The 24,191-nt window shown below is 43.8% G+C and overlaps 1 protein-coding gene across 1 annotated transcript in view; it reads left to right on the top strand.

Moving 5' to 3' along the window:
* The window catches only part of ARHGAP22 (Rho GTPase activating protein 22), a 141,190-nt gene that overhangs the window by 110,886 nt on the left and 6,113 nt on the right, over window positions 1-24,191 (top strand). Inside the window, exons 5-8 of the mRNA XM_075154600.1 lie at window positions 10,452-10,659; window positions 15,204-15,336; window positions 19,984-20,057; window positions 21,896-22,017. Coding sequence (XP_075010701.1) covers window positions 10,452-10,659; window positions 15,204-15,336; window positions 19,984-20,057; window positions 21,896-22,017 — 537 coding nt within the window. The remainder of the gene's footprint in view (window positions 1-10,451; window positions 10,660-15,203; window positions 15,337-19,983; window positions 20,058-21,895; window positions 22,018-24,191) is intronic.

Genomic DNA, 24,191 nt, shown 5'->3' with positions numbered 1-24,191 from the left:
GGTTGTGAATCTAGATCACAGGCCCTGCCATGTTCCAGGATGGCCAGAAATCCAGGTGGCTTGTTTCATTCTGTACTAGATAAGGATCAGCAACAGGTTTCGGACTCCATGATCCTTGCATTTGAAGCCACAGCTGGAATTCTCATCCTTCTCTAGTGATGAGACACTGGTGGTAACAATTATACTACGTCATAACTATTTTTTTTACTTACTAACACCCAGAATTTTTGTAAAACTTTTCGGGGGGGAGGGGCATCAACATGCAGCACACTTGAAAGAGAAGATCTGCTGGTCAGATGCTTTCTACAGACTAGTTTCAGTCAAGTCTATGGAAGCTATCTATTAAATGTAGACAAGCATGTGCAAGAGTCAGTAAATAAAAAGTTCTGTAAAAGATGTTCTTATGTTGTGGGGAGAAAGAAGTTTTCCAGGGCACGTTTGTCCAGATCACTGCTTGCTAAAAGGCATTTTTTGTTGCTCTTGATGTTTTGTTCTCTAAATGCCTCTTGCCTTTGTTTAGAGAGAAATAGACCAATAAACACAGGGGTTTGGCTCTGGATTCAGAATGTTGTGGTTAAGTGATGTTTAGGTCTGTGTATCATCTTTTCTCTGTGAGCAAACAGTTACAATCTCCATTTAGAGCATAAACTGGTTAGAGTCCCCGGCAGGGTAATTTACAGTGCTGCTCCGTCAGTTCCTTTCCTGACATAGTTTAGAGAGATGGGAAGACACATCACACAGGTTAGGCAGAATCAACTGTGATAGAAGGAGGAACATAGCTATTTGCTAACCTTTTAACCCAGGGTGACCTAGTTTATCAGTCAGTAAGCAGAAGCCTGTTTATTCTCAGAAGATTTCATTTTACCAGTAAAGGTTGAGACCCCAGCCCAGAGCAGGGGAGGGGTGTGGGGACATCATTTTGGTCAGAGAAGGATCTGTCTAAAGTGTTTGGGGAGGGAGGAAACTGGAAGGGAAATTTTCTCTCAGGGGACATACTGTTGAAATCTTTCCAGCTGGGTTCAGCCCTGTGACTGATCACCTGTAGCCGTTTCACTGCCAGCTTTCAACAGATACAAGGAGATGTTCAAGTGCCCATGTTTGCCTGTGTTAAAAAAATGAGTCTGTACGAGGCTCAACTTACTTGAAAATTAGGGAACTTCAGCTCTGATTCCAACTTTGATACTAGGTCCTTTCTGTACAAATAGACGAAGCAAATTCCTAGATCTGAGCTCCCTCAGACAGGTCCGCTTGAGTATATTAGCTAATACTCTGTGTAAGCCAGTGTCTAAAAATACCCGCACCCTATGGGCACTTGCTAGAGCTGTGCAAGCCAACAAGTTTGCTCACAATCAGAGATGAGGAGGAATATTTTCCGAGTTCATGCGGGTTCACCATTCCTGTCTGTTGCAACCAGATTCAAGACTGAATTTGACCTGACTTAGATGCCAAGCTTGAGAACATGCCTGGATTTTCAGAGGTTGTGTGAGCTGTAGTGAACTTCCCAACCAGTCTCAAGGCTTGTAGTGACATGTACAGGCAAGATGCTTTCTCCCTGTTCTGGTACCTGCAGCAGAATAACTGCGGTGGTGCTAGCTCATGAGAGCATTACTAGGACTCTCTCCATACAGTGACACCAGGAAAGAAAATGCCTCCAGCTCCCCAGCAGCAAGTTCATGTGAGATTTACTTGCTAAACAGTTTTAGAAACCTAAGTTCTTCTTTAGGAAAATAAGATCCGCCCAGGGGTAAACTTCTCTACAGCTAAACAAATTCATACCAATGGAGAAGAGGGAGTTCAGTCTCCATTACCCCTTCTCTCCTTGGCACATGTGTATGGGGAGATCTCCAGGTGAAAATTTTGATGGTAGTTTCTATGCAATGTGACTAGCTCTCTGGATTTTATTGCTATTCTTGCAGTATCAAGTATACTTCTGGAGCCTGCAGCCCCTGCAATCCAGTGATTATGTGTGAATCTTGGATTTCATTTTTGAGAAATGTGGTTAACAGAGAAAGCAGGATCCAAGTGTGACCTGGAAATTCAAAACACAAAAGACAAATTAAATATATATATATAGTTATTTTTTACTCCAGTCTCATCATATTCTGTGGTCTCAGACATGATTTTTAACACAATGCTTTGAAAGGGATTGAGAATTGTTTCATATAAGGAGATAGATGATAACTGTGGAGTGTGTAGATACGCAGCCCAATGTTGCATTCTTCTCACAGGACACCTATAGCTGCAGAGTTACCATGCACAGGGAACAACACTGAAGCAGCTGCCATTTTATGCTTTAGTTGTGATGCTCATGTGAGCAAGCATGTGTCCTTCTGCTTTTTTCTCTCACCAGGGAGCTGTGTTTGCTCTTTCTTTGGAGAAGAGTTTACATTGTCTTTGTCATCTCTCATACAACTCGCGGTATTATAAGCTATGCTGAAGTCTAATCATGCTTTGAGTCATGCTGTGTCCTTGGACACAGAGAGGCTGTGAATTTCACAAGTTAATTGTACTTTGGGTATAACAATATCCATGTTAAACAACATGACTTTCTATTTCATTGGATACCTCCTTGTTCTTGTGTTTTGAGAGTTGGAAAACAGAAATGGAGAAGTGAATGGAAGAATAAAAGTCTGCATTTGCTATCTCCTGGGCTGCCATCCCAAACATTGAGTCCCAGGCTCCATAATGTTATTAGCAGACGTGACACATTTTGAGAAATTGTTCCAGGGAAGAGTGCCAAAAATCCTGATGGTGTCTCGGCCATTCAGAAGAGGATTGGTCCTGCTCGCCAGTTAGCACTGTGGGCAGGCTCTCCCTAACCTGCAGCCTGCTGTGTTCACCACAAGGGAAGAGAGGATAAAAAAAGGGTGACGAATACCCAGGATCTCATTTGTACCTTTTGTTTAATGATCTCCATCACTTTCCAAATATTCTTTAGTGGGCTTTAAATGCTGTCTAGTGTATTGTCTGGGCTTCTGGTGTCTAGTTGTGCAATACCTTGCTACTCAAGGTATACCTTGAATAGCTAAGGAATACTTACTACTATGCCATTCAAGAACTGGAGCTTTTGATCCTGGTACTGCCTTCACCTGTAGTGACAGTCAGTCATTTCTTCAGGAGTTTTTGATCAAAATAGAAAATGTAGAGACAGAGTTTGATTTCAAGTTTCCTGAGTTGTGGGACAACGCTGTCTCAGTGACTAGAATCTCGGAGCTTGACTACTGGGTCAGTATCTTCTTTGATGTGTGTGGTCAAACTGAGCCACACTGTAGATAAGAAAGTGAGAGGCCACTAAGTTCAGATGAGTGTGGTCTATACAGTGACCACAGACATGATATTTTAATAACAGAAGCAGATAAGCAGCTGCAGACAGGGATAATATTTTTTTTTCCTGCAGAGGGAGATGAAGTTAGCCAAACGTGATAAAATTCCCCAGAATCTTGGTGCAAAGGTTTTGGGTGGTGACTGCTGCAGATCTGCAGTCACATGAGAGCATTTTGTGAATGGGATGGAGGGCTGATCTCTATATAACTGCATGGGGCATTGTGTGATAAGCATTTTTCTTAACTACAGGCTCCTTACGCTGACAGCAGGAGCCAAGGGGGTGAATGTTTTCCTGCAAGTAAGTCCTGGTGATTGGTTTGCATGAAAGGAGCTTGTAGGTCCTTCCCCTACCAGTTACTCAGCTGAGCTATTCATCATGAGGCAACTTCTCTGTCAAGGGAAAGGTAAAGCACAAAAAAGCTGCAAAGGTCAAAGACTGTAGCTTTTTCTAAGCCGTGTAAAAACTTTCCAACATGTCCCAGAGCTGTGGAGATACTCTCAGAGCACGCTAAGGCTAAAGTGCGGGGATGTTCCCCTCCAAAATGAGGTTTCTGCTTCTGGTGCTTTGCAAGCAGATCAGAGGCCACACCAGGGCACCAGGTTGCCTGCAGCACAACTAACATTGCCTGTATCAGGAAGGGATCCAGAGTGTGGCATGCAGACAGCAACTGTTGCTCAGCTTTTCCAGCTATCTAGAATAGATCTGACAAGCAATTAGAGTAGGAATATATTACAGAGCCGATGGGGGATGCCTTTGTTAAAACTTGTGACCCATACTTAGCTGCTGTTTACATTGGCGGCAGCTTCGAGGGTGGGCAAGACCCTACCTGCCTGTCTTTCTCCTTTCTCCTTCCCGTGCGGAGGGAGCCAGGGAGCTCGGCATCTCATTGGATATTTCAAATGCTTTCTGCACAAGTCATAATTAATGCCGAGTTGCGGAGCTAAGACCAGATGTGCTGCCGAGATTATCTCCCAGGGCAGATCGGCTGCTCTCCGCTCTGTAGCGCCGGGTGAATGGAAAGCTGCCAGTGCTGGGACTCAGAATGTGTCTGATGCCTGAAGTCAGGACTTTCTTTCTCTGCCGCTCCTGCTGTCTGACACTGCCTGGTTTCTGCTTGAAGCTCAGCGCCTGTCATGTAGCGGAGTGCTGCACAAGAACGAGAGGTATGAGATGATTTTCCAGAGTTTAGATTTGTTATGGTTTCCTTTTCCTAGAGGCAGAGCAGATATTTGAGCTTAGCCTCAGACAGAAGCTAAGAAGCTAAGAATTCAAAAAAGGAGCTGGCTTTACAAAGGGGGAAAGAGTGGGAAGGACCCAGTCTGTGGCCAAAAATACTACCGGATGCCAAGCTAGCATTTGAAGATGGGGAGGTGTGTTTCTGTTTGCTTTTACATAGAATATTTAAAAGGATGTATGTGGATGAGAGCAATCAGCTCCTAGTATAAGGAGGCTGCTCTTTGTGGGGAATGGGGTCAGAAGACACCAAGTTCTACCACAGACCCATTTGTGTGACCTTGGGCAAGTTACTTCATCAGTTTCTCTTGATTCCTAATTATCTGTCGCTTCCTTTCCTTTCCCCCATTCTTGCATGCTTTGTCTGGCTGGATTGTTTAGTTGTTAGGGACTATCTTTTCTTAGGCACGTACAGCTCCTAACGTAGAACTCCTTTTTCAATTGCTGCTGCAGTAATTCACGTAGTGTGTGCTTGGGTGGGCCAGGGGAGGGGAAAAAAGAGTTATAGGTTTGTGTGTGTTTTGTGCTGTGGAAGCATATGCATTTCTGAATGTCTGCCCATGATTTTTTCTCAGTGCTTTCATGTGTGAGAGGGACAGATAAATGGGAGCCTAAGCATGAATGTGGGAAGGTAAAAGCAGACGCTTACCTGTGCAGGTGAGCACGTACACAATCTTTACATCCGTAAACTGCCTGTCTGTGAGGCACCGCATGCAGGCGCGGGTGTATGTACTGCTGTATAGCAGCATCCAGGTGTGTGCCTAATTATCTTCCCGCACATCTTTTAACGTGTGTGTACTAAGCTGTACATACATACTAAGCTGACGTAGGTGCGTCTGGACTTTTCCCACTTTAAGCACATACGGAGTCCTCAGTCCTCCCCATAAAGAAAATCTACTCAAGACTTTATTATCTCTGTCTTTAGTTTATTTTGGTTGAAATCAGAGCTCTGATGAGGAAAATGAAGCAGGGAGCATATATTTTCCTGCCCACTGCATGTCTGGACAGCATAGCTGAATGTATAGGCTTTGTATGCCTGGAGCTGGTGGGTGAGCTATTCAGGCCAGGACAGAGAACTGTCTGTGTCTTAGTCAGTACATCATTCCTGGCTCACTTTTTCCACAAAAAGCCACCTAAATCTTTAAAGAACAGAGACAGCTTGTTGGAGTAGAGGAAAGAAAATCTGTAGCTCTGCTAGCCCATTTTTTTAGTATCTCTTGAATCTTTCTGAGATTAAGGATGTGGTCCCAGGCATGCTGGGTTTTTTTCTGCTTTGAAACCAAACAAAAAGGCCTAGCTATAGATAAGGGTATGACAAGGAAAGTTAACCCTTGGGTTGCTAGTAGCTTTTGGCTTTATTTCCAGCATAACTCTGTCTGGGAGTGTGACTGGATGGCATTGGCTCCCCTTCTCTTGAATGAAGAGAAAGATTTTAATGTCTTCCAGCAGGATCATCAAATGGAGTGAAGCGCTGCCAAGTTCAGTCTGAGCTGCAGGCCCCAGTGATTAAAAACAGGCCTGTGCCTCGAGGAGCCGGTGGATGAGGCTGTCTGTGACTGCCTCCACATTAGCTTTTCCTTGCAAGGCAGGGCAGTCCCTGTCCAGCCCAGCGATGCTGTCATATCCTGGTAGTTTCAGGGACATTTTACTACATCAGTTTTACAAGCCCTTCTGAGACCTAGCTGAAGTGAGATGAGCTTTACAGAGCTAGCAGGACACCACCTCCTCGGTCTGCCCTGTTTAGCCCTGAGAGACTGAAGTAGGTGCATCTGCTATGTCTCTTGCCAGTGTAGCTGTGAAAGCCCTAGCAGTGATTTTCCTGAAGACAGACTTCATCAAGGCCCCCCAGCAGATGCCCAGATGAAAGATTTCCATAAGCGCAGAACTGTCAGCAGCTCCAACTTGCCTTTGACAGTCCCTTTCCAGCCCCACTCCAAAGATAGCTCTTAGCTTGCTCCTTCTCTGAACGCTGACACTAATTTCCTTTTCTAAGCCATGGACAAGCTCTGCAGCCAGTGCCAGATGAAAAGTTTCTCTAAGGCCAACTTTCCAGCCCCTCTCTAACTGCAGCTCTGTGCTTTCTCTCTCTAAACCCCAAACCTAATGCTCTTACTGCCAAAAGACTTGGCCTGAGAGCAGTCTTTCTTCTGAGCAGTGGCTGGGGGGGGTCCTTGTCTATGGCTCAGCAAAAAAAAATGAGGGCTAGGATAGAGGGAAAGAAAAAGCATGGGGCTGCAAAGGGAAAGTTGCAGTTACCAACACACTCGGCTTGGGCAAAATATTTTGTCTGTGCAATGCTTGGTGACCTTTTCTAGCACTTCCCTGGAAAATTAGGGTTCAGGGTTGAGGGAAAGAGAAAACATAGATCTGCAATTGGAGTTGGACTGGAGTGGGGCTGCCAAACCAAGGTGGGAGGCAGCCAAGAAAGCTGGGCTGGGAGAAGTCTTTCATCCTGGCAATGGCTTCAGGGTCTTTTCTTCCCCTCAGCAAAAAATGACCTGTGAGGGCTGTGTGATCTCACCTGCACAGCCCTTTGGCACCTGCACAGCCCTTCGGCACGCACTGTCACACAAGAAGAAACCCATGCTTGTGCCAGCTCCTTTCACTCATCATATGATAGGTAGATCAGCTTCATCCTCAGTCACGTCAGTCTTGGTTTCACGACTGGTTTTTCTTGGTACCTATTTGAAATGGTGTGAAGGGAGGTGAGCAGTATTGCAGTAGAAGAATGTTACAGTGCCTTTGTTTCCTCCAAAAATCGCTGTTTCCATCCAGCAGAAAAAAGTGTTACCAACCTCCATGCCCGAGAAGGGGGAAGGACAGGGTCTCCAGCATCTGGTTCTGCAGCAGACAACCATAGTAATGTTAATAGCGTGCTTGTGAAAGGTCCATCTGTTGCTCCTTCTGAATCTCAAAGCAGGACACTCTTCTATCTCTATCTGTTATCTTAGCGTCACATTCCTTAACCTTTGTGTCAGTGGGCTCTGTTTGGCTGCAGTCAGTTTGTTACCCAGGAGTCATTGACGGGTGGATTGTACCTACAGAAAGCTAACTACTGCTACTGTGATCCAAGTTGACTGGGAAGGCAAGGACTGATGTTGCCTGAAATGTATTAGAGCATGTTGCTGACCACAGAGCCGCCAGGTCTAGGGAAAGGTAGACAAAGTTCACACTGCAAGTGGAGGTTATGCGTGCAGTTGTTCTGTGTGTGCTTGCATATGTGTCTCTGACGCTGCCTTTGTCCTTGCTCTGAGTTAAATCTAGAACACCAGAACATGGGCTTCTGGAAGAACATTCTCTCTGTGCTCTATATCTGGGGAATGCAGAGCGTTTACCTTTTTCCCAGAGCCTTCTCTAGACAGGCCCTTTAGGAAACAGGGCTGTGATTCAACAAGGAGACATTTGAGAAAACAGGGCTGCTATCCTGTAATTGCCCTGACATCTACCACAGCCTGACCTCCCTAAACCTCTACGTCTTGCATCTAGAAGAGTGAATACCATGTATCATTTTAAGGAAATAGATGGGATTGGTGGGAGGAAGCCTGGCTCAGAGATTGATGATAGGATATGGAGGATTTTTGTCTCTAAGGTGCACAGCTTGGGGTCTGACCCAAGCTTCCTCTAACTAATGCTGAAGGACCTTTGTTTGCATTGGCCTGTGGCCCAGGATCAAATATTCGGGTCAGAGGAAGAGGGGGAAATGGCCGCTAGCAGAATAGCATGAGGGAGATTAGACAGGACACGTGTTCTGGCTCAGCTTTTCACAACTGAGGGGCCTGCACTGTAGCTTGCAACTCTTGTTACCTGGATCATTCCTCTGTGTATTTACTATGACACGCAATGTTGAGAGTTACTCCCCCATAAGCAGGATCAGCAGAGAGGCTGAGAGATGACAGGCCATGGAGACTTAACTTTTTCAGCTATGATCTGGATTCGAAAGTTATCTGAGAAACTGGGCTGAAAAGGTTGTTCTTTCATGGCTGCCCAGCCTCTGTAAGTGCCCTGGAAACCCTTGGACAATGCTGAGCCCCACATACTAAGCAGTTCTACTGTGCCCCATCATGACAGCAGGGATTACGTGATGACATTACAAAGCAACCTGTGCAAAAGTAGGAAGAGATCCCTGTCCTAGAACTTGACTTCAGAGACACCCTTCTCAGTGAAAATTCAAACAGATTAGAAACGAGAACTAGTAAAACCTTTACTCTGCAAGAAAACCAATATTTACAGTGATAAAGATAAGTCACTCCCATGCTCCAGGGCATGCCCTCCTGCCAGGATAAGGAGGGAATTTCCTTCAAGACTCTTCATGGCCCTCCAGCTCTGATATTGTAATGCAGTTATGTAGGCTGGGATGTAAGGAAGGTTTCTGTCTTCTGATGTATAACAAACTGGCAGGGAAAGGAAATTGGACTTTAGGATCCTTCTTGCGTATTTCATTCAGGGAGTTGAAACTGGTCGTGAAAGGTTTGTTTCTCTGAGGATTCAGCAGGGTTGGACTGAATATAGAAAGCAGGTATGGTTTGACATGACGTCTCCAATGAAGGACAGTGAGTGGTGGTTAGGAAGCTTCCTGCCCGGAGTTATCAGCCCCCCATGAATATAGCACTAAAATAAAAATGGAAAATGTGGTTACTAGCAGGAAAGTAACTAGAGCCTTAAGAAAAATGACCAAATCCCCTGGCCTGATATAAGCACATGCATGCAGCCATTAAACACTACTTCTGGCACTCAGTTAATGCATGATCTAAAGCTTCTTGATATCAGTGGAAAACTTCCTGTTGCTTTGAGAAATCTTTGAACAGAATTTCCTATCTGCTATGGACTGGTCTCATCTGAAATTGAGTAGATTCTGGGATTCTCTCACTTACTGAATTCTTATTACCAAAATATGGTTAACTTGGATGCTATCTTTGCTGACTCCACCACACCTTGTAGGGTGCTAGATTTAGGGTTTCAGAACACAACTCAGCAGCTGTCCTTTTAGATGGAGCAGTCTCCTAGTGGCAAGACTCCTCTGGGTCTTAAAGCCTGAGCCCCTTCTGTGTTGTCAAAAAGATCTGGTGCCAGTAGTGGCATTCAGCAGCTGGTATTGACAAGGAACTCCAATTTCCCCAAAAAGAGAGACAGTGCTTCATACTTGGTGATATATGTCTACAGTAGATCTGAAGTAAGAATTACCTAGGCCAGTCTGTTTTTATCTGGCGCTTCTGATATGTCCAAGGTGCAAGAAGTACAGTACACGTTTTACTAGGAAGGGCAATGTATTTTGCGTGCATTTTACTCTGTGTTTTAATTTTCATTCAGCAATTTTAATTAAAGGAAAAGAAATAGAAATTCAAAGCTTGCAGGATGGTGAGGGATTTTCACAATAGCCAGTTTTAATGTTGACAACTGTATTCTGTATTCTGTCATGTTAGCAATCCCCTGCTAGCAGGATTGCTGCCTGTTGGGCTGGGCAGCTGCAAACTGTTGAAGGGCAACTGCGTGACAGCTAAGAGGTGGGTGCATGCAGAAAGGGATTGTGTCCCATAAAGTCAATGTAGCTGTTGTTTTGGCATTCTTGGGACAGAAGGTGCAATGGAAGTATAATTAGTTAATCCAGATTCAGCACAGCTATGGATAACCATAAATGTAATCTTAACCCCACCTTCCTTGTGTATAATGAGATATAAACTGGTTTAGGGCAGAGGATAGTTTGAAGCACTCTTAAGCAGGAAAAAAAATCACATAGCATATAATTCTTGGTTTTAAAAATAATGTTATTCTTCTGAGTCTGTTAGAAACTGGACCTTCACACAGGTTCACCCCCTCCATGTGAAATTTTCCCTCATTGTATGCCCTGAGTGATAGCTCAAGTTAAGCTGATGTCTCTCTTGCTCTCTGTTGGCAGGGATCTTTGGACAGCGATTGGAGGACACCGTACAGTACGAGAGGAAGTATGGCCAGCGCTTGGCCCCACTGCTGGTGGAACAGTGTGTGGATTTTATTCGGGAGCGAGGTCTTACAGAGGAGGGGCTCTTTCGGATGCCTGGCCAAGCCAACCTTGTCAAAGATCTGCAGGATTCTTTTGACTGTGGAGAGAAGCCCCTTTTTGACAGGTGAGTTCACATCACCAAATTCAGGCTGGTTTATCTGTGGCGTGTAAAATCTGGCAGAAAGGCCTTGCAGTGCCTATCCTAGTTTACATGTTCTTTCCACACCATCGTTCTCTTCATTTAAAGTGCCGCTGGGACTTTCTTCTGCATGGTGTTGGGTGCGGAGGCCTTCATTCAGCTAAGTGCTTGAGCAGAGGGAGAAATTGAGCCCATTAATCTAGATGGGGCTACTCCAGTGTTTCAGCTTAAGCACATGTTGAATGAAATGCATTGCTATATTTGGGTGCAGCATACTCAGCAGTTGGTGGGATCCCACTGTAGAAATAGACATGACGGAGGTGAACTAGGTGTTTTACTGCTTTCAGATGTTGCATTCTCCCTTGCCGCAACCACAGCGGATCTGCCCAGGGGCAATATCTCGACTCTTCCCCTTCCTTTGTCACCAGGTTTCAGAACAGTCACCACCATCTTGCACATCTTCACTGGCTGTTGTGCGTGCAATGTATAGAATTGGCCAGCATGTCGTAACAAAACACTTTCTGACCCCAGAAGAATTCTTGGCCAAAATGATATTATTTTTTTTTTTTTTGGTCCACAATTTCACAGCTGAGATGGAACATTTATTTCAAAACTGAATATGTCTTTCGATTTTCAACAGAACTTGAGTCAAATATTTCTGAAATAAAAATGACAATTTTGCATTTTTCTTCCCAGTGTAAAAATGTTGCTGTAATCACTCCTTGCCTGGTACAAAGACATGCTAGCTGCCTTTTTGCCCTACTGACATGCCAATGTCAGGGAGCAGCAAGGGCCAGCTGCTCTGCAAAGCAAGGTGAGCCAGAAGCCAAGTGTGGCAAGAGGCAGTGACACAGTCCAGTGATCACCAGGCAAGTCCATAGTGACGAGGCAGGTCCAAGATCAGGCTAGGTAATTTGTCCATGAGTCAGAGTCCAAGTCCAGATCAACAGGGTCTGTAGCCAGGCACAGACATAGCTATGAGGCAGTGGGAGTTGTACCTCAGACACGGGATAAAAGGTAGACGCTCAGCTTAATATCGGCTCCCATGGGAAAAGTGTCAGCCCTGGCTCAGAGCACAAGGTCAGCAAGGGAAGCGGGACAGCTCTCAGCTGTGCTATCTCTACGTTGGCCCTGAGCCCAGGTAGTCAAATCGTCAGGAGGGTGGATGCTCTCAGGGCCCTTGCAGCCAAATCCTGTCCATGCTCTGTAACTAACATTTCCTTCCCTCTCTCATATGTACATGCTACCCAGAGTGAAGGTCAGCATTGTGCTAACCTGAACAGTGCTTTGAGAAATGGGCCTTGACCCTAACAGAGACCTTGAACTCCAAGGATACTTGGATCCAAGGCCATTGTGTAGATCTGGCCCAATCTCTATTACAGGTCCAGAAGTGGGATCAGATCTGGGATCTTGACTTGGACACCTGGCTCCATTTCTTGCTGGAACTCACTAGCACCACTTTCCCAGGTGATGAAAGCAGCACCTGGTATATTGCCAGCACATTGATCTAGGGGATCACTTCCCCTGGCCCTGCAGCCAGTCTCGGCATTGCCAATAGCATTCGTGCCTACTGCTGTAGGAAGAGCTAGTGCTCTCCTGCATGGGCAGCACAGTGTTTGGTCTCGTCCTGGGAAGAATCCTTAGAGTTTATTGGGAACATTCTTCTAATTCTTCCCTCCCCTCAGCTTCCCAGACCACCCATCCTCCTTTCTTTGATTCTTAACCACAGTCAGTATTTGCTCCCTAAATGGAAGTGTCAAATATTTAGAGATATTTTCATGAAAAAATAAAGTTTGAAATCATCATATTGTCTCAATTCATCTTTTCTTAAACAAAACCTTTGTATTTTTAACTGAAAGCCTGGGTGTTCCAGTTCAGAATTAGAATTATCTTAATTCATGTGAAAGTGAAGAAAGTTATTTTGGAAAACGCTCATATTCTGGAACAGGAGTATCTACGGAAAGAATTAATTAGGAATGACATTTTCACTTTCATGTTTTACCTTAGTCTAATCCATACTAACTTCATTGTCATGAAGATAAGCCAAGCCTCCCCCCAGCATTTTTAAAGCAGAAAGCACCTTTATTTCTATAGGCATTTGCACTGGCTAAATAGATCAGTGCCAAGTCTCACCTTTAACAGAGGCAGTAAAGATCTCCATGAAGGAATGCCTGCCTTTTGGGTAGTTGATTTGAAATGTGATAACTGAAGGTTCAGTACAGAATTGAAGGAGGCAAGCCTAGGGGTACCCAAGTAGTGTGACAGTTGAGGGTCCCCCAGTTGTTGCCTTTTGCTCTTTCCACCATGTCCACTGCAACTTGCAGACCCAGCTCTCTGGTCTTTGATATGTATAGTCACAGATAGCGGCAAGGAGGGGCAGTTCCACCCTGGCTAAGTGAAACGCTGCTTCTCCTAGAAGCATAATTTTCTCTGTGTGTAACTAAAACTATCCACGTATGGCCTGGGATACCTAGGCAGTGGCAAATATTTTCTGCAAGTGTGAAATCCATATGCTTGTTTCCAAATCAGGTGCAGTGGAAGGAATATCCTTTTTTTTCCTAGTTGCAGTCAGTGCTTTTAGACGTCTTTTGTATCTACAGTGATCTTCTAAATGCTAGAGCCTGCCTGCCCCATGGTGGATCAGATCTCTGTGGTGACTGATAATTAAAATATTTATTTTTAAAAGGTTTGCTTTTCCAATTTGGGTTTTAAATGCATATGTAGATTCTCATGAAAGGCCAGGTGTTGCTGTTTTGGAAGCACCTACAGCAGTCTGCTCCTGTTGCACTTCCATGCCACTGAAAGTTTGGCTGGATTAAATGGCCTTGTGGATGAAACAAGAACTGCAGCCAGCAGACCTGAAGCAGTAGTCTGGGCTCTGCTCCTGAGTGATAGTCATATCCACCATCCATGCCTGAAACTCCACACTAAAAAGGAAAAAAAGAATAAGGGTACTGGCCTCGTTTGTAAAGCATTTATAATCAGCTGAAGAAAACCAGTATGTGAAACTGTGGCATTGCTGGGGTTGTTTAGCCTGGAGAAGAGGAGGCTGAGGGGAGACCTCATCGTGCTCTACAACTACCTGAAGGGAGGTTGTAGCGAGGTGGGTGTTGGTCTCCTCTCCCAAGTAACAAGCGATAGGACGAGAGGAAATGGCCTCAAGTTGTGCCAAGGGAGGTTTAGATTGGACATTAGGAAAAATTTCTTCACTGAAAGAGTGGTCAGGCCTTGGAACAGGCTGCCCAGGGAAGTGGTGGAGTCACCATCCCTGGAAGTATTTAAAAGACGTGTAGATGAGGTGCTTAGGGACACGGTGTAGTGGGCATGGTGGTGTTGGGTTGATGGTTGGACTCATTGATCTTAGAGGTCTTTTCCAACCTTAATGATTCTATGATTCTATTCTCAAATATGATGGAGCTGTTTAATAGGAATAGCATTATCAGGATTAGTAGCAAGGGGTAGCTGCTGGAAGCTTCCTATTGTAATTTCTCCTGTTTTGTTTTAGCTGTGTGTTCCAAAAATGCTTTGAAACACTAAGCAGAAGAGATTCAGCTTTTAGACAGAGATAAGGATTTGAAGCTCTGTTGCCCTGTGGTTACTGATGTGTTTTTCTTAGAGTTCTTTAAAGACTGTCAGGGCAATAGTGGGTAGTGGGGAGCTGGTGCCAGAATCTGTTTAGACTTCCAACAGTCAAAATGTTTGAGGAGGTCATCTGCAACGAGATGTCTGTACAACGAGAGTCTTGGAATGAGGGAGAGGTATTGCTATACATCAAAAGCTGATAGGAAATGGAAAGGGAAGAGCAGGTGCATCTTTATCATGGGATCTGACACCTCAATCCCAACTTAAAGCAAAGAAGAGAGAAGAGGAAAAAGAAGTTCCTGGAGTGGGAGAGAAAAGAAAAGCTGATATCCCAGCATAACAGATGGGCTAGGAAATGCCAGATACCCCAGCCTGGGGGAGGACATGTGACACACAAGCCGGGCAGCCATGCCAAATGGCAATAGAGGGCCTAGAGGAAATACAGCTTCCTCCATTTTTTTTCTGAATGATTGATCAGGACCCTTGGGAGCCTGGCCCATCAGACACAGGTGGGTGCTGACTGGGGAGAGTATCAGGCAGGAGGGATCAGTGAGAGGATGAGAGGTTACGTTTGATTGCACAAGGATGCAGAGCTCTATTGTCAGTGCTACGTGATCACTGTGCACTTGCCTGGACTGTATTGCTCATATTCCTGATCCACATTGGCTGAGGAACCACAGCACCACCCTACCTTAAGCAGTATCATGGGCATATCCCTTCCACTGCCCGTAGTGCCCGAGATGCATTTATATCTTGACAAAATGGGAGATTTCCCTTCTTCCCAGGTAGACCCTTCTGCCTAGTACAAACACATGGCGGAACAGCTTCCTTCCATGTGCCTACTTTGTCCCTGTCCCTAAGAGGGACCTTGATGTACCTCCAACGAAAGGCATCAAACTTTGGGGTAGTGTGGGTGTCTAAATTTCCTCCCCTCTTCTCTATTGCAGCAACACGGATGTTCACACTGTGGCGTCCCTCCTGAAGCTTTACCTTCGAGAGCTGCCAGAGCCTGTCATCCCCTTTGCCAAATATGAAGACTTTCTTTCTTGTGGACAGCTACTCTCAAAAGATGAGGGAGAGGTCAGTGATCCTTTTAATCTGCCTCCTTCTACCTCGAAGGTTGTTCCCAAGACTCAATGTAGTACAACTTTCTTCTCATCACTCTTCAGTCCTGATTTAAATCAATGAAGTTCCTGGGAACCTTCCCCTGAATTTTCCTGAAGCCGTGAATTGGGCATTAATATCACAGGCTCCTGCTTGAAGCAGAAGCTTTTTTGAAGTCAGTCTTGTAGCCTGGTGGTTCTTTCTTCTGAACAAAGCTGTTCTGTAGCATAATCAGCAAGAGATGCAAGGTAGGAGATCTGGGTTCCTTTCCCAGCCTTGCTATTGACTCATTAGCAAGCTGTATGAAGTCACTCCCTTTTTCTGTGTTTTCAGTTTCATATATCAGAACAGCATGTTCTGCTTCCCAAAGATTTTGGTGGATGAGACGTCGATCAGTGCGATGGTTTTTCTGTTTCTTAGAGGAAAGGCACTGCAAAAGGACAGGCTATGATATTATCCCAAAATGGGGGAAATAATGCTATTGATACTTTGCCAGAACTTTCTTATGATGTTCCTCTCTTTGGTTTCCAGGCAAGCGAAGGGGCTGAAAAAAACCTCCAAGTCTGTGGCAATCATGGAAATTTTGATTCACTGCTTGGGAGGAGCAGGATAATTTACAATATGATTGATTGATCTGTTTCATCCATATTGTTCCTCTTGTGGTGATGCCTGAGCTCTTTGCTGACTGCAAAGGCACGTTGGATCTGGTCTAATGCAGATGGAATTGTGCCACCTTCTAAAATAGAGATTTAAAGAAGCTGTAAGGGTTGTTACTGGTGTCAGCTAAAGAAGCAAAGGCCTGAGGGCTTGTAAGTCGCAGTCCATAGTTCTGTCCCTTTTCTGTGTGTGGCCTCAAAAGCATGCTGACAGCTTTGTCTCTGGTGGGATTGTAAAAACTGTTCTTTACTGAGAGCTTGGGGTTCACCTTTAGTTCAAGTGGCAGAAGGGTCTGGGGAGATTCAGTCCTTCGTGATGGAAGCCCATAGGAAGATGCTTGTTTGCGTGCATCAAATGTAGCGTATCTGGTAATGTCAGTTTTTTATGGATAAAAGGCAAGTTTGCTACTATCTGTACTCACATGATGTATCCTCTAGCCAACTCTGAGAAAGCAAATTTCTGTGCATGACACAGCATATTACCACACATGGATATGCATTTGCGTCCTGGACACAGCCACATCAGTGGTCTTTTAATAGGTACAGGTATGTGTCCACTGGCTCCAAAACGTGCTCATTTTCTGCCTTATCCTCAGTCAGCTCAGGCATCTCTGCAGGGTGCTGTGTAACAGCAGAACGGTTGATTTCACAAGAAACAGCAGCATTTCTAAGGCAGTGGAGCTGGTTTCATTTTGGTCATAAGATGTGCAGACTGGGAAGTTTTGGATCCATTAAGCACTATTGCACAAGAGCAGAGACACTGCCAAGTTGGGCAAACATAATTATGTATCAATTGCTCAGCTTATTAACTACGTAGTTTGCCTGATTTTTGCCTGCACAGGTTGCAGCAGTTTGGGAAGCAACATCTGTGTTGGTTTTGTGGGAGCAAGGCCAGACTCAAATGACTTGTAGTGCAGTATTTTCTTTAGATTAGAAAGGCGATGAAGAGTACTAGATAGCCAAAATGAAAGCTTACAAAATACGGTACTGCTGATGGCACCAAGTTGTCTTGTTAAGCTGCTGTTGTAAACATAACCATTTTTTTTGTCAGGAAAATCTGGAACCTCAACAAGGGCTGTTCACTTTTTCAGAAGGGAAGGTGGAGTGCACACACCAAGGGTGGAGAGGCTGTACGTGCGCAGTAGCACGTGGAGCAGAATGTAGCACAAAGTCATACCCAGCCTGTAGGGCCTGACTCGCCTCTTGCTTGGAAAATCCCCCTGCTCAAAAATGTGGTTTCCTTGAAACCATAATTTTTTAGCACAGAATGATAAACAGGGAATTTCAAAATCAAATGTTTTGAAAAAGTATTTGGAAACAAAATGCAAGCTATTGTTTTAATTTGAAGTCCTATTTTGTTTTAATTTTTCACTTGGAAGTTTTGAATAAGACTTTTAGATTCAAAAATAATTTTCTTTAGTTTTGTACATCCACCCCCCAATAAAACCAGAATTACTTAAAGCAAAACAGCCATTCTGATAAAATTGTTGGCACCTCATGCTGCTACATTGTGACCATGGATAGGAATTATTATGATGTTAGCTGGGCTTAATCTCCATCTGCAGCAAAAAATACTCCAGCACTGCCCTAAGCTTTCCATTTTTCATTGATTGCTGTTCATCTTCATTCTGCAAACTAATCTCTGGTGTTGGAATGCAAACAGAAATGTAACAGAGACCTTGGGTTGTGCTGAGGCCTCTAAGTATCTCAGCAGGACTGCAGCGTTAAAAAAGGTTTGATTCTGATCCCAACTGGTTGGGAGGAGGGATTGAAAATGAAAAATAATTGTAGAGTAAGAAAGAATGAAAGATCTTTAAATCTCTAAAAACTTATTTGAGTCTGAGCTGACTTGACAGGGTAGTATTTTAGCCTTCACTGCTGCCTGTACTCTAGAGATGCACACAGAGTTCAGTGGGCTAAGCACATGGCTTTGAGTTTTTTAAAGAGGGGTCTGAATTTGGGTGAACATCTGACATGTTGCTAGTTTTCCAGCCCAACTAGAAGTTCCTAATTGGTGCTGATCTGTTACAAACATTGCAAAATCCTTGGTTTTGGGATCAATCCTTGGAAAGCATGCATCTGTGGTAAATTAGACATAGAGCATTCTCAAGGAGGTAAGAGTTACTGCTGCAAAATACCATGATGAATGACAGTGCAGTGCCTACTAGGCTGCAGCCGTAAGCATGATCAGTGCTATTTGTTAATAACGCAGCAGCTTCTAGCTCGCATTTTCCTTTACACTTTCGCTGTGGTGTTACTGGGCTCAGCCTTCTGCCATCTGTTGGTCTGGTGGTTGGTGGGTACAAATCTGTGGCAGAGCTGATAAATGCTGCAGCAGGAGAGAAAGCTTTTTTTAACCTGGCAAGTGTTTGTAGCTTGACGAATATAAAGATACTCTCTCTGTTGGTATTACAACAATTTTTGTTTGTGATTCCTCGTGACAAAGCATGGATGATAAATTTTTAGAACCCTTTTTTCTTTCAGGTAGCATCTTGTACCTTTAGGTAATGTTTCCAGCTCACAACTGGCTGCACTTTCGGTTCGAAAGCCCCCTCTTGCATCCAGTGGAGCCATAGTATTTTAATTCAGAGCACTTGAAATACTGTGCCAAATACCATCCTGATTTCTGTATTTGAAATAAATTGGGTTACAGAGCAAAATTCAAGAGGGAATTAGGTCTGTTTAGCTCACCTATTTCTAGTTCACGCTCCTCACTTGAAAGCTGGATGACCTGAACAACTGACCTTAACCTTCACATCAGTAGCAGCTGTCCTTGATTCAAATGTTTTCAGAAGTTTAAAAAAGAGGATTGAGATTTACAAATGTGACTGGTCTTTTATTGGTGTCTCCATTGTTGTCACTGTTAAACCAGCATAATTTTTAAGCTAAGGAATTAAAAAGGACTTACTGCCTTTCAAAATGCTTTTTTAAGTTTCAGGTTTTTATTAGAAGACTTTTTTTGTGCTGGGACATATAGAATAAAAAAAGCGTCTATACATTCAGGATGTTAAGGATTGGAGGCAGGAATACAGACTGCTGTCTGGATCCTTCTGACTTGTCTGGACCAGAGAAATCAGGAAGATCTTGCAAGAGGCTGGCCAACAGAATTCCCTCCCTAACAGTCCTTAATAAATCGAGGAAAGTTTGAAATGAATGTTCAACTGCACTTCTTTGGCTTGGAACCAGCTGCTTCTGGAATTTCTCCATCATTAGCAGCTGTCACTCTTCCCAGATGTGCTTGGGTATCTATTTTCCCACAAAAGGTTTAGTTGTCTCAAAAAAAAAGCAAATCTCCAGGGCAACTGCAGCATTGACAGGAACACGCAAGTGATGCTTGGGACTGTGGAAGGACAATAGCCTTCCGAGTCAGAAGTTTTCATTAGATGATTTAAGTAGCTTCAGGGTTTTAAGTCACTCCTCCAGCAGATGTCTCATCTTACGTTTTAATGTAAAGACAGAAATGACAGCTCAGAATGACTGCAAATGGAAGTAAGTAATTAAAAAGGAGGTAGTTGAATTGGAATGTCGTTTAGCTTTTTTAAGAAAAAACTCTCCTCTGCCTAGTTGAGCATTACTGCAATGTATTTATACTACGCTCAATGCCTCAAAGTTTCAAATAGGCCAGGTGCTGAAAAGGCACATTTGCTGGTACGTTTATACCAGTGCCAGTGGGCAGACTTTGAAGATTAGCAGGCCTCACTAGTTGAAGGCTTTTGCATCAACTATTAAAGTTGACAGGAGGATTTCCACTGATCTTTGAGAACTGAATCAAGTTCTGGACATTGGGTTTTTGGTAAGGCACAACACGCTGCATGACAGCTTCTTTAAAGCAAAGCCTCCTTGTGTTATCATCTCTTGTTCATGGTTTTGACTCTGGAAAGAGGACTTTGTAGTACTGAAGGAAAGTCATGTCTGCTTTGCATCATTTATATTTATAGCTCTCCTTCTTGTTTTTCTTGTCCCTCAGGGTACCCAAGAACTGGTTAAACAGGTGAAGAATTTGCCCCAAGCCAACTACAACCTCCTCAAATACATATGCAAGTAAGTGAAGTTAATTAACGCTTGGAAAAGTCACTAAGTTTTGTGAGATTCAGTCTTATATGCAAATAATATACTCTGAAAGTATGAATATTCAAACATAACTTACATGTAAGTTACTGCTCCTATAAAACGTGTGGAGATGAACGTGCAGCCTGCCTGAAGGAAGCTCTTGGTTTTTCCAAGAGTATCAGCCAAGCAAATTGCTGTCACCCACAGCCTTGGCAGCAGGCATGAATGATACTAATGTATTATATTGTTTATTTCACAAGCACTTAAAGACCAGTAAAGAAAGGCATTTTTTCCAGGTACTGCACACTTGGAAGATTTATGACACAAGCTGAGTAGCAGATGCAGTCAGAATAGCCAGTCTGGCCTCAGCTCTGGTTTGGAAGTGGGGTTGGGAGTGGCTTACTCTTGGAGTACCAGGGACTCCGCAGCCTTGTCTCCCCTCATCTCTCTGCTGACTCTCCCAGCTTTTGCAAAGTGGGCTGGAATGTGTTTTGGGAGCTGGAATGGAGTGTTACTGTAGATACAACGTAGTGAACTTTATGTTGTATTCTAGTCTCCGCAGTAGTTAGTCCATTTATGACCAGTGGGATTTGCACATCTGGAGCAGGCAGTAGACATAAACACCGAGATGAAGCTCATGACTTATTCGAGATATGTCAAGCCCTTCCCAAGTGTACAGACAGATAGCATTTCTAAAATGTATTTTTTGAATGCTTTAAAAAATTTATTTTGCCTCACTATGTGCTTCTATAGCCATTTGTTTTAATAACTGAGCACCTCAAAACATGAGGGGAATATAATTATACATGTTTGTAAGTGAAGAACTGAGGAAAGGAAAGGCAAGTAGAATTTGCTTCTGACTTAGTGAAGAAAACTGAGGGTTCTTGGGTCTCAGCACTGTGTCTGCCACGTAGCAAAGCCGCAGAAAAAAATGGGAGTGCCTAGAAAAGTCATGCTGCAAGTAGAAGCATTCAAGTAGTGCAGAATGACAAGGAAACTTTTTCCCTGACAAAACCCATCCAATCATCCAAAAATTAACAATAGTTTAGGAAATGGAGACAGTGAGACTGTTCACTTTTGAGGCCACTGAGTCTTATTTCCTGCTGTTGTAGGTCTGCATGTCATGTAGTCCTTTTTACAACTTGGCTAATTATGTACAAGCTATTTAGGTGTTTGTTACAGCCTTTCTCTTACTGTAACACCTATTGGGAGGCTGTTGCAAGTTACAAAAACATTAACTGTTAGAAACTTTCTGCTGATTTCGAGCTTATACATATCGATAGCCAGTCCATCTGGATTTCTTCATGCACTATCTTTGGCTTGCAGTGTCTTTTTCTTGTATTGATGTTTGCCCGGCTGATGCATTCACAAGAAGCATTTTGGCTACCTCTTTATCTGTATTTTGTTAGATTCGAGCAACAAAGCTCTTTTGACAGGCTGCTAGTTCTAGGACGAGGAGATGAGTGAAACGTCTTTTTACTTCTGTTATATCTTTAAGGGAAAAATGGCAGAAGTCAATCTGTGTAATTGGAGAATTCCTACAAAAATGTGAAAATCTGTACTTTCATACCCAGTAGAAGGCTGGATCCCTGGCAGGCTGGTACCTTTGGCAGAAACCATCCTGTCCTCCCTTGTTCATACACTAGGAGAGATCTGGGGTTATTACTAAATATCTAAGCTGCATTAGTCCCTAGAAGCATTTCAGATATCAAGGTTGTATAAACACAGAACAAAACTGTTCCTTCCCCAGAATGCCTACAGTCCAAGTATGAGAATTGACTTACTTATTATTCCTCTCCTCCTCTGATTTTTCTGGGGGGCTTTTCAAGGTTCCTTGATGAAGTTCAGGCTCACTCCAGCATTAACAAGATGAGTGTCCAGAACCTGGCTACAGTATTTGGACCAAATATATTACGACCCAAAATGGAAGATCCAGTGACCATGATGGAAGGTAGGTACTATTGTAAGATAACACAATGCCTGTGTCTTGGAGCTGTAAGAGGTCGCTGACAGTCATACATTCGTTGGTAGCTGTATCACCTGACTGCAGAGTCAGCAACAAGTCAAGCAATCCCTTTCATCAGTGCCTGTGAGGTGGCCTCAGTTATCCCACTCACCACTGGCCTGGGAGTGTCTCTCCTCTCCACCACATGGAAATGCCTCTGCCCTGTTGTTATCTGAAATTGAAATTATCAGTTGTTATCTGAAACTCTTTTTGAACCCACTGCTAAAATGAAGACGCAAATGTTATTCAGGAGGACCATGTTTAAGTACCAAACTGCTGTCATTTATTATTGGTGCATTCGGGTGGTTGGACAGCCCCCTGTAAAGGATGTCCAGTCCACAACGAAAGAGGTACTGTAGTTTTTGCTGTGCCACAGCAGCTATAACTAGGTGTCTTAGAAGTGTTGTCTTCTAAGCAGGCTGTTGTATGGGTCAGAACTTCGCAGAGCCCAAGGAATAAGTTGAAAATAAGTTGTTAATTTTGGATGTAAAATCTGAAGCTTGAAAATTATCTACCTCCATATGGGTCAGGAAATGCCCAGGGCATGATCTCAGGCTGGCTGACACTAGGGTTGGGATACAGCTCCTCTCCCAGGTGGCACTGGAGCACAGTTACTGTGGTGCAAGTTTTAGCAAGGTCTTTGCGTCAAGTTTCGTGGGATCTTGGCAAGTCTGCAAAAAGAATTGATGGATTCAGCCAGCATTAGGCACAGATGGAGATGCTGTGCCCAGGATGTCTGAACTCAGCCCTGGCACTGCTCCCTACTGTAGGGGAGAGCTGATGTGGTGTTTTGCGTGATGGAAATCCTTCACAGAACGCCAGCATTATCACGCCTTGGCAGCAGCAGTGCCTTTAGCTCTGCACAAGTGGCCTCTGAAAGGCACTGCAGATGTGTGCCCCACAGATGGCAACCCACTGTAAGGTAACTTCAGAGCATGGCCTGACATGCTGTAATTGTTCAGGGACTCGAAGCCTGCCACAGAGATGTCGGCCATATTATGAGGAGTGTTTTGAGACCTTCCCCTCGAAGCGGGGAAGGTACAAAAGTGTGGGGAGGAGAAAAAGGGAGCGCAGGAGCAGATTCAGCATTACAAAGGTGGGGATAGCTGAAACCTCGATCTGTTGTGTGATGCTGTGACTTGCCCTAGTGGCCAGTTGGCCAGCGGTTGATAAGACTCTTACAGCCTTGGCCAACAACATGCTTTTTGTTCAGTTGGTATAGATGACAAGTTTGGGTTCAGTTCACCTCAGGCATTCCATTATGCAGTCCAGCTGATGGCAGAGGTGCTTGTACTGTGTGTGGGTGCACAGGTGCCACAGATGCTGTGGTCTCATGGTCTCTCCTAATCATCATATAAAACACTACAGTGACCTGACCTAGAATCTGTATTGCCACAGACCTGAACTGTAGAAAAATGGGGATCTGGTGACTGGAATTCTAGACTTAATCATACTCATAAGCAACAGCACTGGGAATGTCGTTTTATTGTTAGTTGAGGATAGAAGATTGGTTAAATGGAAATAATGGAGAAGTGCAAAGATTCTCAAATTTTTTTTAGCTTCAGGGTAATACGGATCTGCTAAATCAACTGATACAGAAAAATACTGCTGCCAGTTCTTAACTGGCATTTTAATTTTGTCTCTCTTCAAATTTAAACCATGAATTTCAAATAGAAATATCTGAAGTTTGACAGCTAAATTGTTAGGAATGCCCTTATCTCCAGAGAGGTTTATTTTTATCCCCACACTCACAGACATAAAATAGAAGTTGTAGGTGAGCTCAGTACCTCTTGCTATCAGGCCAAAACCTCCTTATTAAATTCAGGCTCTTATCTTGAATCCCTGAATATGTTAGTTTTATTCTTTATTTCAGACAATGATCAAAGACAGAATTAATTACATACTTGCTCTTTTTAAAGTTTTCCTCTTTCGTAGAAAATGTTTTGTATTAGGTTTGGAAAGTGGTGTTCTCTATTAGTTCATAATGGTCTGCTCCACTACTGGAAAACAATGACAACTCATTTCTGTGGATTTAAATAATTGCAAGTACTTTCTGTACTTGCTGTACACCTTCTGCAGGTGCATGTATCATACAGATGTCATACTTTCTCCAAGTTTCT

This window comes from Calonectris borealis, chromosome 7 (assembly GCF_964195595.1).
Source record: "Calonectris borealis chromosome 7, bCalBor7.hap1.2, whole genome shotgun sequence".
Lineage (NCBI taxonomy): Eukaryota > Metazoa > Chordata > Aves > Procellariiformes > Procellariidae > Calonectris > Calonectris borealis.
This window is presented reverse-complemented; position numbering and strand designations above follow the sequence as displayed.